General features: G+C 38.0%; 1 protein-coding gene across 1 annotated transcript in view; it reads right to left on the bottom strand.

Moving 5' to 3' along the window:
* The window catches only part of gldc (glycine dehydrogenase (decarboxylating)), a 30,780-nt gene extending 16,247 nt beyond the window's left edge, over positions 1-14,533 (bottom strand). Inside the window, exons 1-16 of the mRNA XM_076269594.1 lie at positions 14,151-14,533; positions 13,852-13,930; positions 11,303-11,438; positions 9,640-9,804; positions 9,473-9,550; positions 9,231-9,378; positions 8,826-9,022; positions 6,827-6,923; positions 6,637-6,742; positions 6,394-6,533; positions 5,864-5,944; positions 5,659-5,756; positions 5,258-5,342; positions 5,121-5,162; positions 4,858-5,000; positions 4,571-4,646 (exon numbers count right to left, since the gene is read on the bottom strand). Of these exons, the coding sequence (XP_076125709.1) occupies positions 4,571-4,646; positions 4,858-5,000; positions 5,121-5,162; positions 5,258-5,342; positions 5,659-5,756; positions 5,864-5,944; positions 6,394-6,533; positions 6,637-6,742; positions 6,827-6,923; positions 8,826-9,022; positions 9,231-9,378; positions 9,473-9,550; positions 9,640-9,804; positions 11,303-11,438; positions 13,852-13,930; positions 14,151-14,414 (1,935 nt within the window). The 5' untranslated portion in view covers positions 14,415-14,533. The remainder of the gene's footprint in view (positions 1-4,570; positions 4,647-4,857; positions 5,001-5,120; positions 5,163-5,257; positions 5,343-5,658; positions 5,757-5,863; positions 5,945-6,393; positions 6,534-6,636; positions 6,743-6,826; positions 6,924-8,825; positions 9,023-9,230; positions 9,379-9,472; positions 9,551-9,639; positions 9,805-11,302; positions 11,439-13,851; positions 13,931-14,150) is intronic.
* Positions 14,534-17,052: the final 2,519 nt, after the last annotated feature.

Genomic DNA, 17,052 nt, shown 5'->3' with positions numbered 1-17,052 from the left:
TGCAGGTTGATTTCAAAACTGAATTACTTCATCTTATATGACAACGTATTTTTAAAAATGTATATATGTACGAATTAATATATTAGTATAATATATGTTGCTACGTTCATATTACGTTCATATTACCGTTTACATGTCACACAGCATATTCTGATTTATAACGACTTTATCAAAGTTATAAACGTTCCTTCTGTGAATGTTTCCATTGTGTGCGTTCAGATATCTGTAAGTATTGTTACATTGTGTTTGTTACATACCGTAAAACTTCAAATTAAAGCTGAGTCCCAAATAGAAGCCTGTCTACATGCCTGGTGTGGTTACAGGTTTGGATAAATAAAAAATAGAGGCCTGGTCTGTTTTTATTTTCAGGTTATACTTAATACTTAATCTCCTAAAACCAGCCAGATCGTCTATTTAAACCAGTTCTATGGTGCAGATTGTGCATGTTAAAGTTCTGATTAGATGGCATTAACCCTTAGAACCCTAAGCTGTTTTTAGGGCATTTTCACTACCTTTATTCATAAGGATTTATTCTGGTCATTGTAAGTGCCACACACATATATTATATATTGTTTTTTTCAGGAGAGTTTAGGCTATTCAGATCTGTATTGTATATGTATTAATACTAGCATTGATTTTATTTTGATTTTTAAAGAATTAAAATATAAAAAGTATTATAAAAAGTATTATATTTCGACATGTATCTCACCACTGCAAGCTCACAGCTCTACATGCATTTCATGTGTGTGTAGGGCAGACTGTCCTGAATCGGGCAATATAATTGCCATGTTGGAGGGATACTCTGGGGCTGAGCAATTTACAGAAATATTTGCTGTGTGATTTACGGAAATAAATGCCATTTTTTATTTAGTGATGAAAAATGACCTTTCTGCGCTCCATATCTGTGACACAAACTGATCTGACCTGACTTGACCCGAGGTTGCGTGTTAGCCTGCGTGCCTGTGTGTATGCAGTCATAATAATTCTCAACTCTTTACTGCATTGCCATGAACAAAGTAAAGGCAAAAAAGGTGTTTATTTGTTGAACAAATTGGGATGCAATGTGAGCCTTGAATTGGATGCCATGCAGGAATTTGCTAGGATCTCAAAACCGGAATATGAACATGCTTTGCCATAGAGAAACACATGATAGCATTGGATTATAAACATGCTTTGCCACAAGAACAGACAAAAACGTGGGGTAAGTCCAGCTATATGAAGTTATTATTTTGCTGTCACTTCGTCTGTTTTATAACCCAGAAGGATGTACTTGGTATCTAATGATAGCTCTGAGTCTCTTCTTTCATCTGACATGCGTGGCATATCTATGCGATCACGGGTCCGCGAGTAATTCAAACGAGAGTAATGAGTGTGCAGCATTGGTTTGTGTACATGACGTTATTATTTTGCAGTCACTTCGTCTGGTTTTATAAGCCAGAAGGATCGATAAACATGGTACCAATGGATAGCCCTTTGCCCCCTCTTTCATCTGATATGCTTGCCATATCGATGCGATCACGGGTTCGCGAGTAATTCAAACTAGAGTAATGTGTGTGCAGGTGAATGCAGAGAAGTATAGACTGTAAATATGATGCAATTTGATTTAATTTCATGATTTTTTTACATTTTCATACTTGATCGTACAGACAAGTGTGTGGTCTCGTTGGAAAGCCCCACTTCTGCTCTGTCGTGCAATAAAGGTTTCATCTCGCTGTGATGAACCGTTCCAGAGCAATGTAACAGAGAAGAAAGGGTGTGTTTTTTGACGCACTTTGCGTCAATCGGGTTCTAAGGGTTAAGACTGCCAGAGTTTCAAATTGTTTAAAAAAATTTTTTTAATATATGGACTAGGCCTATGCCTACATCGTTAAATTCATCCCATTTTGTTTTCAAATTTGCATATTAAACAAAATATTGCATCTTGTTATGACAAGGATAGGCCGATGCTAAGCCTATACCCTAGGCTACTGATTTATTACGCTGGCAACAAAACAAAAAGGTTCACAAACGTTCTTTTTCATCAGTCCTGGCTCTCCGTGTTATGTCTATTATCTCTAACACTCAATGAACAACATCAACACTAAATGAATGATCCGCAATTGTAGCCCATCACTGGATAGCCTAGTAATAGGTTATGGGTAAGCATTCAGTGTGTTTGAAATAATGAATTCGATAATATTTCCAATCTTTGCAGAGGAAAAGTTGTGTGTGAAAGGAATTCAATTTCTGTCTCATTATAGAAGCCTGTCTCAAATACAAGCTGGTGCAGTTCAGCAATTTTGGTAAATAAAAGCATGGGCTATTATTTGAAGTTTTACTGTATTTGTTAAATATAGGCCTAGCCTAGATAGGTCATGTTACATATTTTGGTAATGTTTTATACAGTGATGCAGGTCTACTGCTGTGAATAGACGACATACACATCACCAACCAATGTGCACTCAATTAGACCTACACACCACATTAAAGATATGCCTAAGTGTAATAGTTTAAAAATCAATATGAAGTATTCAAATTACTAAATATGTTTAGCTACTAGTAATTATGCAGATTATAACCCTGATATAATTATATGATATGATTATATACCATTCAACCCAGAAAAAGTAATATGGCCATTAAAATGACTCCAAAGCTGTTAAGTTAAGGTAAATTAAGCTAAAAAACTGCATAGTTCCCCTTTAAGTTAATAAAGTGCAACATCTTAAGAATTAGTTATTATTTCAATATTTCAAATGTAATGGAAACATTCCACATTCAATTCAAAATCAAATGATTAACAAATTAACTTTCAGGAAGCAAAGAAAATGTGGACTTGATAAATAATTTGTTAATATCTTGATTTGGAGCCCCTAAGGGAACATGAGCAAAAAAAAATCTAAAGTTTTGTTTCATGTGCTCACGTGAAACTTTCATGTGCTCACCTAAAACTTTCATGTGCGCACATGAAAGTTTCACGTGAGCACATGAAAGTTTCGTGCGCACGCAAAACCTTTTCACATGAAACTTTCATGTGCGCACATGAAACTTCACCTGAGCACATGAAACTTTCACGTGCGCACATGAAACTTTCATTCTGCTCATGTCCCCTTAGGGGCTCCGTAGGAATTGAATGTGGAATGTTTCCATTAAAATTAAAACATGGTTATAAAAACTATTATAAAGATTTTGCACTTCATTCACTTTTTTCTACACAACTGTATGTCTAGAGCACAATATTGGTGCCTAAGTGGTAACTGGTAACTGTAAAAGAATGTATACATTTATTACCATTTCAGTTCATAGTACCAGTGTTATTATGAAATACCTGCTTGTCTATGATTCCAAAGTCAATCTGTCTTGTCCTTGTATAATTTTTTGTTTATTCTCAGAATTCGATTTATGCACAGAAGGCTCTTTAGCCAGCTCATTCATTTGTAGCAGCTATCATTTTAGTGTACCTGTGTACATGGAACTGGTTGGGTGTTACACCTAGTGAATGAGCATGTTAAGATGCTGAAGGATTTATGTGTGTGTCAAAATTGAATAAAGTTGAATTGGAATGACCGGAAGAGTAATTAACTTAATGGCAATTCAAAGAAATTGCAGTCACACAAAAGAATGTGTTGAATCTATAAACAAAGTCCAGCTTAGACCACCAAACTGTGTAGAAAATAAGCTTTCAAACAAATGTCCACCTCAAATTGTTTGGCAACCATTTTGTACACTTGGTTGAAGTAGAGCATTCTGGGAACTGGAGTCTTGTTCAATCACGTTCCACAAAATGAAGGTTACAATAAATCAAACTTAATTATTTGTTCTATGAATAGAGCTTTTAACATTCATTGCTAGGTGAAAACATTTCCTGTTAATGGAATGTCATGTGTATAAGTAGTTCAAGCTACTTCCTTTGATATAAATCATGAGAATTGAACAGAATTTAAGTGAGTCATTCTCAATTCAATTCTGAATTGTGCACATCCCTGATTCCCACTAACAAATTAATTTAATGCATTGTAGCTCTGTATTGCTCAATATGGGCACTTCAAATACATTTTCAATCAGTTTAGTGCCAAGACAAACAGTTTTTAATTTACAGAATACTAATAGAATGAGGGTAAGTGTAAGAACTTTGACTTTAAAACAAATTTCTTCTCCAGTATGATTAAGATTTTGTACATTTTTTATTGGTATGGTCCAAACTCACAACTCATGAACTTCATTGACATTGTTGCTAAATCACTCTCACTGTTATTAGTTCATAGGGCATTGACAGAATTCTCTGTACAGATGTGAGCACCCATGGATTTTAGCTGCTTTGTTGTCCTATGGCCAAAGGTGTGACTTTCCCTTGCTTTGTTACAACTACTGCTACTGTTCTGTAGTTCTCTATCTGAAAGTATAATGGTGGCCAGTGGGTACGGAGCAGAGAGCATACTGTAGCCCAAAGCCTTAAATCTAGCAGTTCTACTCCTACAGAAATTTTGATATAAATTTTCCAATAAATAGCCAATATCCTGGGCTATCCATGTTGTTGCTTTTACCACGGGACAAAGGGTAGAAAAACAGCCTGGACTGATGGACTACTTACCGTCCTATGTGACTCCCCTTTGGAATTTAGATAGGCTTTGATGGCAGCAAGGCCAGCATATTCGCCTTGAGCACCACTACAAAACAGTACATATAGAAATCAGGATGAAGACTCAGCCTATCCCTAAGTACAAAGATTAGTACAAAGGTCAGGAAAAAGTACACCAATGTTGTTAAGACACTATCGACACACTGTTTCTATACATTTAGTGAGGGCATACTAAAAGAATTATGCAATATGATATAATGCCAGCCGATACTTAATCATCGCACAAATCAAGGCCTTGCCTGTTGGGTTGAAATGAGATCTTGTCATAGCCAGTAATCTCACAAAGATCTTTCTCCAGCTGACGGAACAGCTGTTGATAACCTTCAGCTTGGTTCAGTGGTACAAACGGGTGGATATTTGCAAATTCTCTCCAAGTGATTGGCTATTGATATTAGGCAATAAATGAGGTAAACATAAACATGAGGTAAACTTAATGTAATGTAATAATGTTTTTGAAATCACATCATTATGTACAAGATGTAGAAGAAATCGCTCCCCTCACCATCAGTTCTGATGAGCTGTTCAATTTCATTGTACAAGACCCCTATAATGAAATAGAATGGAGAAAATGTTTTCATTGAGAAAAATCAGTTAACCTAAAAATAAATGCATATAAATATAATTTATGTACCCACTCACAAGTGGAATCATACTATGCACAAGAGAAATGTCTTTGTTCTCTAGACGCTTCATATATCTCACAATATTGGTCTCAGAGTGGTAACTGTAAAATAAAGAACACATTTATCAGCAATTCAGTTCATAATCAGTGTTCCCTGGTGCCAAAAGGCAGACATTCCCCATCTCGTCTTTGTGCCACTTTCACTTTGTGTAATGTACATGTTCATGGATGACAAACTATTATCTACTTATTTTATTATCTACTCATTTTATTCTTTTATTTAGAACCGACATGAATTTTGTTTTTGTTTTCATTTAATTTATCATAATGTTTTGAAGGTCAATCCAGTCTAAATTTAACACTCTACAAACTGAATTCGTAGCTGTGACATTTTTACTGTATGACATTTCTTTCAAACCTGTTAAACACAAGATGGTTGAGGTACTTGCTGGTCCTCTTGAAAGGACTTCCCAGAAGTCCCTTCATTAGTCCACTCATTTTCTCAGCAATGAGTTCCTTGGGCAAGAAAAGTTAAACCATGATTCTCTGTGTTAAATTCTGTTGTAATTTATTTATGTTGTAATTTGTGTCTGTAATGTGTAATTTAGGCATTTAAAACATACAGCTGAAGATTCACAGCCAAACACCCAAAGAAGATCATCCAAATCCCTTTCAGTCACCGTCTCATCCAGGGAAACTCCAAGCTATGGTGTATAGAAAATTACTAATAAGTGAAATCTTACAATAAAACATGTTAAAGCAACACCAAAGAACTTTTCCTCTGTCGCACGCACGCTATTTGTTTATCCAGCACCGGCTTTGCAAATAACGATGTCAGACAAGGCAGAATATGTTGCATTTTATGAAAGTACGATGTATTGCGACATCAGATGCAAGTCAAATTTGTAGTTTCTTATGTCTCATTCCATCGAACTACAGATCCGCTCCCCGATCTGGCTAACTTACATAATGCGGTTATAGCCGATAGAGGGCCGCGAAGCAAATGCAGAAGTGCCGTTCACCCTGTTACGAGTTGATTAACCACTGAAATGATTTTGGAAACATTATTTTAAGCTACAAAAAAACTCTTTGGTGTTGCTTTAAAACAGGAATAACGGCTAAGGTAACATTTTTGGTGAAAATGCTGGCTCACCACTTCTTCACTGTAAACTCGTAAATTGATCTCGCGCTGAACTGCTCTTTCCAAGATATCTTTGGCAGCCACACTACAGTGGATTTTTAAGGTGTCGAAGAACATTTCATGCTGTAGTTTGTGACCTGCACGCTTTAGCCCTTAAACAACAAAGAATTTACAAGTAAGTAAGCTGTGAAAATAATGTCAATTGTACCATAATGTACCATTAGATACCAGTTAATCATTTAATAGCCAGCATACCTTCAGACAGGATCAAGGTAGCATTGTGAGTCCTCTCAGCAATGTGCCGCAGACCTTGCGGTCCATGGTACACAGCAAACATAGCAGCCATGTTAGCAAGAAGAGCCTGAGAATATATAAAATTGGATCTCATTAAAAATAAAAACATTGTACTGGAAACAGTAAAAAATTGCATCATTGATTGACCCACCTGAGCTGTACAGATGTTACTAGTTGCTTTGTCTCTCCGAATATGCTGTTCTCTGGTCTGCAGAGCCAAACGATAGACTTCCTTACCAGCAGCATCTCTGAAAAGGATCAAAATTAGAAATAATTTGGTCAGTATTGTAAATGGTGCATGCGGGCATTTCTCACTAAACCCACAATATCCTGTGGTTTAGGTTTTGATTGTCAATTGTCAAAAATCCAACAGACAATACTATTTTACTAAATACATATTTATCCTGTGTCTGTTCGTATTGCTGTCATTACCACATTTTTGAGCACTACAACAAAAACAAAAAACAATAGGAATTTCAAAATAGTGACATTTTCCATCATGCATTAGTAAGAAGAGAAAATTGCAGATGTGCCATGAGCTGCAGGACTGAGAGGTTCAGGAGGTCATTTGTTCCGGCCGCCATAAGACTACACAACGGACCTGTTTGAAGAGCATTAATTATTTACTACTAATGATAGTAGCTTGTTTTGTGACTATTTTATTAACTGTTGTCATCAGGGTTTTTATAAGTGTATTACAGCAAGAATGCTTGTTGGTAGACAACACACTGCTGCTGGACATCTGAAATTCCCCTGTGGGGATGAATAAAAGTGTCTATCTATTTATCTACTGTATCTACAAGGATACAAGGATACAAGGAAGTTTATTGTCACATGCATATAGTTACTGGAAGTAAGAAATGCAGTGAAATTAAGTATGGTGTCAGCCTATTTGTGCATTTATGGGGGGGTAAAAAGTGCAGTAGAAGAGGGGTTTAGTAGATTAAGTGGCAAGGGCTGCATAAGAAAGGTGGGGGAGGATTGCGATTGGGGGGGGGGGGCACCAACAAGGAGCACCCAAGAGCAACAGGGGCAAGGAAAAACTCCCTTACCAAGGAAGAAACCTTGGGCATATCCACGGCTCAAGGGGCTAACCCAACTGCCAAGGGTCTTGGTGTGTGTGTTGGGGGGATGACAAGGGAGATGGGATAGTGTGCTGTGTATGTGGGGAGAGGGCAGTGTGCAATATGTGTGTTGGAGAAGCTTCCTCATGAGACAATGTGCTGTGTATTGGGGGGCGGGGGCAGTGTGCTGTAAGTATGTTGGGGATGTGTGTTGGAGAAGCTTCCTGATGAAATAATGTGCTGTGTATGTAGGGGAGAGGGGGGGGGGCAGTGTACTGCAAGTATGATGTATGTGAGTGATGACAGTGAAGATGTGTGTGTGGGCGGGAGGGGAGTGGACCAGTGACTGTGTGTGTGTGTGTGTAGTGTGTGTGTGGGTAGGTGGGGGGTAGACATCTATCTATGTCTGCAAGGCTCGGATGTCTCCTCTACTATGTATTAAAATGCACACTGTTTGATTGGTCAGGTACACCAAAAAGCATTTCACCATTCACTGCTTTCGACTGTTTCAACACAATCAAACATCCTAGTTTCACATCATTAACACTTCCAAAATTTAGGAAAATAGGAAACTTGTTCAGAAGCACATTCTTGTACTGGAATCTGCCACCATGGACAAAGGAAGTGGACATGCTAGCAAGGAGGTGGTGTTAGGGAGTGAGCTGTACTCACTACATATCCCTAGATCAATTGGCTACGGGGGATCCATATATACTTTCAATAACCATTGAAGTATAGGGTATTGTAACATACTGTAACTGGTAAACTATATTACAATTATTTAATCATCTTCTGTTTAAAGCAACCAACAAAACATCTAAAAAGTTATATGCCAGCATGCAACGTTAAATCTACAATGCACTTGACATTGAATTCCAGATCTGAATTTGAGGCATGTAAGAGTAAATAAAGTTGATATATTCCTGTGAAATATGCTTGAGTGCAAGAGATAGCTAGATGGCAAAATACAATCATGTTGTATTTTAAGAGTAATTTCATGTTTCATGCAGAATCACAATACTGACTGACATATTGGACAGTGATTTGCCATAGATGATTACAACAGACAATTTGAAGTGTTCCCACCTCGTCACGCCCACCATCCTGCCAGGCATCATGCGAACAAGGTTTTCTTTGACCGAGAAAAAGGCTGCATGAGGCCCACCATAACAAAGAGGGACTCCAAACCGCTGAGCACTTCCCAGGGCCACATCCACCCCAAATTCCCCAGGTGGTCGCAGAACACAGAGGGCTAATAGATCTGTGGCACAACATGCCAGGGCCTTAAGAGATTTAAAAATGACATATTTACAATTGAGCAGTACAACTCATACTGCACATTGAGTCACATATGAAGAACATTATCAAGACTTTTTAATCATGTTTTATATAGTAGGTGTTATATTTTACATTCAACCAAAAACTGAAAAATGGCTACAAGTAAAGCATCAAAGCATTTGCCTAGAAACTCTTTAAACATGCCGCACTTACTCCACCCTTATGCGCTCGATCAACTAAAGCAGTGAAGTCTTCAACACGGCCCTCTGTGTCTGGGTACTGGAAGAGAACACCGCTCACATCCTTCCCACTGAAGTCCATCTCATGGGGTAGTTTCAGTACAGTATTCACACCTATGTAACTAGTATGTTCCATATGAAAAATTTAAGTTAATGAAGAGCAGTTACATAAAACAGTGACCTTAATCTGAAACTTTGAAGCCCTCAACAACTTACTTTGCACGAGTCTGAACAACTGCAATAGTCTGTGGGTGGCAGCGTGGGTCAATATAGAAAGTCCTCCTTTTATTTTGTCTAGTGGGCGGACATAATAGCATATCAGACCTGTGCATTAAACTTGAGCCCAATCACAACTGCAGAAAATATCACTTTTGTCTACTGACCTGTGACAGAGCTGCATGGCCTCTGCAGCAGCTGTACCCTCATCTAGGAGAGAGGCATTAGCTACCGCTAATCCAGTTAGGTCACACACCATGGTCTGGTAGTTCAGTAAGCTTTCTAGGCGCCCTTGCGCAACCTCTGGCTGGTAGGGTGTGTACTGAGTCACCCTTCAAGACAAAGGACAAAAACTCAAATCTCCAAAATGTCCACTGAGTTGGTCATGATTTGAAGTCTCAGAATTGCAAGCTAATGGTGGTATACCACTGTTACAGACTACCAAATGAAAAACAATAAAGACCACAGATATGCAACAAGCAGCACACATTATATGGAGTCTTAATCAATTTAATTAATCCATCTGAAAGATTAAAAAAAAACTTGATAACTGGTCATGGACAACTCTTAGTCATACTAGAAGTGTAAAGACACAATATTGTTAAGACAACTAGGCTACGGAAAGCTCTACTTTCATGAAAATTCACATTTCTTTTTTCAACACTACATAGGAACATCCTGGCCTTTGATACTGTTGTGTATTATGTGACTCAATAACAGTAAAGACAAGTAATAACACCTTGATATTTAATACCAGCAATGTCTAAAAGGTGAGGTATGGTGTGGTTCTGATGGACATTAGGAAGTGTGTGTGTGTGTGTGTGTGTGTGTGTGTGTGTGTGGGGGGGGGGGGGGGGGGGGGTGTTCCTTGCTTTTTTAGGGGTTTTGATATAAAACATTGCAAAGATGACCTACCAACAAAATGAAGTTATAATTAAGTAATAATTTTCACGTAATGTCAAGTAAACATTGAAATCAATAATGAAACTTAAACTACAAAAAACTATAGAAGCAGCCATTGGCTGTACAGGGCTGGTGTAGGTGTTTGCACTGCCCTACTGCGGTGACAGCTTTAACATTACCCAACTATGTTATATGTGAAGAGTTTGGTTCCAAAACGCTATATCTCCATTTTTGAAAACATTTATAAATCATATTATTTAATTGTGTATTTTGTTGCAGTTGTGTTGTTTTCAAATAACAATAACCCGATTACAGTTCCACCGAAATCACTTGGAAACCCATTTTAAAAAGCGATTTATGAAAATTCATTAAAATGGAGGATACAGCGTTTTATTATGCAAGTCTATTCATTGGAAGGAAAGCTTAAATGTTATTACCACGTTAGTGTGACAAACTATAAATATGCCATTGGCTCTTCCCTTTCAAGGCAACATTGTAGTAGTTTATTATTAGACAACTTTAAAGTGCTAGCAAACACAAAAGTATGTTGTCTAAGTGGATTGGTGGTTGTTCTCATGAGCTGGCACTCCACATGGATGACATCATTTGTGGCTAACTGTAATGCAGCACCTAACTGGCTTATTTATGAAAATGTAACAAGAATTAAACACCCATGGGATGCCGTTTTTAAATATGTCTGCAGCCAATTCAGTAGAGTTTTGGCTTAAGTGGCTAGCCCAGCATCAGCCATCGAAAGGAATGGGGTACTTCCTGATGCGCTCAGGTCTATTAATACATCCATGATATCTTTCTCCATTCACAGTCAATATTCAGCTACATGAACCATATGTCTGCTATGCACATCAGTAAACTACAGCATAATATCATAACAGGAAAATGACATGATAAATTATTAAAGACACCAACCATCCTGAGTTTTCCAGCAGATTTCTCTGAATCACTGGTGGTACGGCGCAATTATAATAGCCCATGCCAATATAAGACCTCCATAACTTGTTCTTGGATGCAATCTTCTGAAGAGACTCAAGAATTTCATTTTCACCTGTTGAGTATAGTGTAATAAAAGTTACATCAAATGGAGTTCTGCATGGAACATAAAAATGCACCTGTAATATTGCTGTTAGAGCAAATACCCTTGAAGGACATTTCATTTTACAGTGGAAACTATTCACACTCAGAATATAAAAAGAAAATACAAATATGGCTAAATCTTAAATCAAGTTGACAATACCTTTCAAATGACCTAATTGAAATTACTACCCTGCCTACATAATTCTGTCATAATTCAAAGTGGAGGTTGCAACTAATATTCTGTTACACAAAATGAAAAGGAACCAGTATAAACTTGTGTTAGAAGAAAATAAATCACTTTAGAGAACGCAATCTGCACAGAAAGCCACAAAGGTCATAGACCATTATTAAAGTAGAATAAGATAAGACAATTAGATTATGATTGACATGACCCACTTAACAGGCTTCTAAATGTCTGAAAGCCTACAATCAGGTATTACGTCCTCATCTGGGCAATTCTTATATTAATCATTACAATGCCCATGGACTATGCAACTCAGACAAATTGAGACAAAACAGAAGACCTTTTCATTGACCCTGAAAAAGTTGTTATACTTTCTTGTTCATTTCTTGGTAATTTAGCCCCGAATACCAAACTTGCTTCCAGTAATGTAGAGATAATGTTAGACTCAGACTTTAAAATCTTGTCCAGTACAATTATAATCAACTTAGGAACATTTCCAAAATCAGATCAATGTTACATTAAAGGACACAGAGAAAAGAAACACGTTACACCATTTTTGGCCACTGAGTTGCCACTGAGTTTTAGAATGTTATTATTCTATAAATAACTTACAAAGGACCCCACCCCACATTAGCCTATATTAAATAATCTCCATCAATATCTGCTTTGAAATCTAGCTTTAAAACACTTTTACAAAAAAGGTTTTTAGGTAAGGATTTCCCCCTGTAGCCTACCTGATTTATTTTCCTTTATGTCATTTTATCTGTTTCATTTATCATAGGCCTAAATATTCTATTAAGGTTTAGCATACTCTTATTGCATATTGTTTGTGTACATAGTTTAACATTGTCTTTTTGATGTAAATATTGTATTGGTCACTTTTTCATTTTTGTAAATCATTTTGTACTGACTGCGTGAAAAGGGCTAGATTATTAGGCAGAAAAATCTGCCGAATGTATTTTTTATAGGACGGAACAACTGCCATCTTTGCCAGCTCCACTCAAGAAGGCTAAGCAAGCACATTTCAGCATGGCCTCCCATTTGTAGTCACAGTTTGGCTTTCTGCATGACTACATCAGCGATTCAGAGCTGTACAGTCAGCCAGAAAAGGCAGCGCTATCTAGTTCAGATAGACCAACACAGATAAACTCTTGCTTACGCATATCTCTTTGAGCTTAATTAAGGGTTCTCTATATGCATGCTATAAACTCTCTCACTGATTATCTACCTACTAATCACAACATACAATATTCTATAGCCTACACAATTCAATTTCATTCCACTAGTAGGCTATAACTAAGTGCATCTCTGGTTGCGAATGGCTAAATAAGTGGGCAGCTTCAAGTAAGCGCGTTTTAAATCATTATCGTCGCAAGATCCATAAGAGTATTTGGGACATTCAAATGAATGAGTAGTCTTGCCAAGATAAATTAACTAGTGTTTTCGCCATTAGATTTATCAAGCTGACATAATTTAGGCTATTATAACCATTATTGTTGTTTCTATTAGGCTATTGCTATGATGATGATGATGATGGTGGTGGTGATTATGGTGATGATGAATTGTTATTAGGATTGACAACGCAGTGCATTTTATTGTTCCAAAGGTGACATCGGGGCTCTTCCGATTTACGCTTAAATCATAAGAACAATAGCTCCAATATCTTAGTATGCAAAGTTGCACTGTTAATGCTAAAGGCGTAGGCAATGTCCCAACCAGATTAAACTGGCCTTGAGACGGGAACTCAAGGCTGAACTTTACACTCTCATAGTCATCCTATTGGCAAGTTCCGTTCCCGGCAAGAGATTGGTGCTGAAAGCGGACTTTCTCAAAAACAACTCCAAATATGTTCAAAGGAAATTTACAGCGCAATCCTCGCACAATGAATCTCTGACATAACCCATCGTGCACATAGTTGTTGAGGGATTATACAACTGATTATTAATAGCTTGATATGATGAACGTTAAACCTATTTCACACAAATAGTGTAGCCTACCATATTTAAGAAACAACCAATCACGCAAACCTAGGCTACTTTTCATTCTCAAATTGAATCTGCATGTATGTAAAGCTGGATCGTGTACCATTAGCTTCACATTCAGGAGCCAAGCGTTCATGTATGCCGAACACCTTACACAAATAAGAAATGCACAACATTAACACGTGCTCCTATTGCAGCAGAAAGATAGACAAACTTACAGATGGGGTCATCCATTTTCATAGCTCTCTGCAAGCGGATAGACGCTGGAAGGGTCTTTTCTATCAACTCCTCAATGGACTGCAATCACAACATTACAAAACACGAATTTCCCTGTTAGCCTATAGCCAGCCTGGAGCACCTTGCAGATGACAATTGTGTAGGCTTGGAGATTATTTTGGCCCCAATCTAATAATAGACCTAATAATAGAATAGACAACGTCAAAATAACACATCAACATGAACTATTTAAAATGTGTTTTAGTTTACAGGTATGCTTAATCAGTCAGATTTTGCCTACCTCAAGCCCAATACTACTCAGCATCTCCTTTTTTTCCTTTTCACCTGGTCCTATATGTCTCTCAGCAAAGTCGTCATGCCTTGGCAAAATTCTCTCAATTTTTCTCGACTGGAAAACCACAGATGTCCGTAATCCGCAAATAGGTTCAAAAACATGCTGGTTCCGAATAAGCAGTCTTTCAAACTGTTGACGATTTGTTGAGCGCGCGAGGCGATTGACTGACCTGGAGACGAGAAATCCCCAGTATTTTGCACAGCACTGCATTTTGAAACAATTTGCTGTCTACCAAAAGTTGTTTCAAGTAGAGTTCAGACGAACTATGCTACAGCCGCACTCCTGATAACTTGTGCACTCTTCTAAGTGACTCCACTTTATACGCCTCCTCATTACACAATGGCGAACCAATCGATAAGTTACAGCACTATGACGCGAAGACTAGGCTATTCTATCCACGCGGGTTTTGCGTTTGGTCTTTGTGCACGGTTTGTCAACGTCCCGAAAGATAGCTGAATTGTTCGGTAATCTGCAGGAGAAGATAGACTCTATTCTAGTCGTGAACCAGTTTTATTCTTTCGGCGTCATGGGTCTTGAGTTCGCAACGTTATCAAAAGGCCATGACTTTAATTATCTCACCAGCCTACATCTGTCTTGTGAGGAAACTCACGAGCCTCCTTATTATGGGACTTAGAAGCTATCCTGCCCAAAATCATGTGCACTTTGTTTAAAAAAAAAAAAATAGATTTAGCCTAGATATATTTATAAATGATGTTATGACATCTGACATGATCAAGCAATATGGCACCAGTGAGAGTGGAGTCACGACTGTGGTAGGCTGGAGGGCATTTGGAGGCATTTGCATTTGTGCCACTGTTCAGCGTGAGGATAAAGAGAAAAGATAACAATAGCCTAAAAGTTAGACATCAGAAAATGTGATAACCTTGGATTTTATTTAGGTAAAAACAGTTAGGCCTGCTATGAAGTTTATATAGGCTAGGATATTCTTGTTGTTCTTTATTATATCAAGTAAAGTTCAGTTGTTCATCTATCAAAAACAGTCTTGATAAGCTTCTGAATGTCTCATTTATCTACATAGGCAGTGTTGATCATGCACAACAAGCACAAATGATATGATGGCAGACATGATTCAGGCCTAACAGCTGCAAATGCTAAGATATTATCTCACTCTAAAATATTGATCAACTGATCAAATTCTGATACTTTTGAGTCTGACTTGTGTTTGTGTTTCAGTACAACTGTGTGACATCTGACAATAGGATTACGATATGGTGCTGAACAGGGGTGGTTACATGTGGTAGGCTACACAAATTGTGTCCCAGTTCCTACAAATGAGCAATCTGTGGGGAGTAGTATGATACAGAGGTCAGGACACTCTTTTGTTGGAAATGAGGCAAGGACAATATAGTCAGCTAGTTTATATCCACATATTTCGATTGGATGGTGACGGGCTGGACAAAAGCATTTTTGGGATGTTTCTTTGTGGTCATGGATAGGCCACTATATCATGACATCAGTTTTTAGGCTTTCTTATTATATTTACTTATATTGTCAACTCGATGTTGATTAACTGTTATTGACACATGCTTGTCTTTCCATTGAGCAAACATATTTTTGCATTAGAGCAATGAAATTAATTCTTAAGAAATAGTTCTTTCTATAGTGCAAACCTTTTTTCCTCCGAGAGCTACTTTGACAAAATTGACTTTTCGGTTGCACTGTATAAGTAGCCTAGAAATCTAGACGCACCCTAGTGGGTAGTCTAGCAACTCTCCGTTGGCTTGCGAGCTGGAAAAATGAAACTTCTATCAGGCCAATCACATCATGTATAGAGTTGGCGACGGTTACGTGTGAATTTCCTGCTACTTGAAAACAAAGAAGATCGATGCTGCTGCTGGTGAACAGCGGTCTTTGAATCGCGTTAAGCTTTTTTTAAATTGCCAAAAGTTTGATCAACTAGCCAACTAGCCCCTGCTCAGGTAGCACTTGGTAGATTATTCCACCAACTAATGAAAATAGTCTGGATTGCCATGTGTGGAGGAACGAAGTGGATGAAGGGTAACATAAGCCTTTATAATAAGTGGTAGCAGACCCAGCAATCATTGTGTAGGCTATTGATGACTTGAATTTGAAGCCAGTGAAGCTCAATGAAAAGTGGGGTAATGTGTGCCTGTTACAGCTGTAGCGGGTTTGGATGATCTGCTGTTCTGTTCTCTTTTGTGTCCAGGTTCTGCCTACTCCTGATTGCCTGGAGGTGAGGGCTCCTGACCGGGTTAATTGGGCCACCTTTAAATAAACCCTCAGCTAGGTACAGAGGACCTCTTTGGGCCGAGCAGCAGACTGGCGGTCATTTGTTTGTGTGACTTGAAAAGTGTAGTTGTGGACTGTAAAAATCTGTGTGAATAGTTGCAGGCATCTGGCTAGTGTGCGCCTGAGATTGGTGGGTGTTTATTTTTCTATCTGTTGGTTAGTGTGTTGCTGTGGGGTTTCGAGGACTCCCGGAGCTTTTATTTTGGAAATCTAATAAAACACTGGGTCGTTTGACCATTTCCTGGTTTTAGTGTTTACCTTTTTAACTAATAGAATAGAATAGAATAGAAACTTTAATTGCCACACAACAATGTTGGTGGTATTTTTGTAGCTCAGTCTGGTGGGGGGTGGGGGGGTTAATAGTGGGAGGGGATAAAATAAAATAAATATAGTAATAAATAGAGTTGCAAATCTCAAAAGGGTAGTAGCGTCTTCCAGAGGGCAGAAGTTGGAGGAGATCATGGCTCAGATGTGAGGCATCCCTGATGATCTTGGTTTTTCGGTTCAAGCTGCGTTAAGCATACTATACAGAGAGTGGACTGATGGAAGGTCACAACCAGTGATGTTGGAGGCTTGG

The sequence above is a fragment of the Alosa pseudoharengus genome, unplaced genomic scaffold (genome assembly GCF_046254945.1).
Source record: "Alosa pseudoharengus isolate Yale_2024_CS ecotype anadromous, Long Island Sound unplaced genomic scaffold, YU_APseudo_1.1 YU_APseudo_1.1_scf_6, whole genome shotgun sequence".
NCBI classification, from domain to species: domain Eukaryota; kingdom Metazoa; phylum Chordata; class Actinopteri; order Clupeiformes; family Clupeidae; genus Alosa; species Alosa pseudoharengus.
This window is presented reverse-complemented; position numbering and strand designations above follow the sequence as displayed.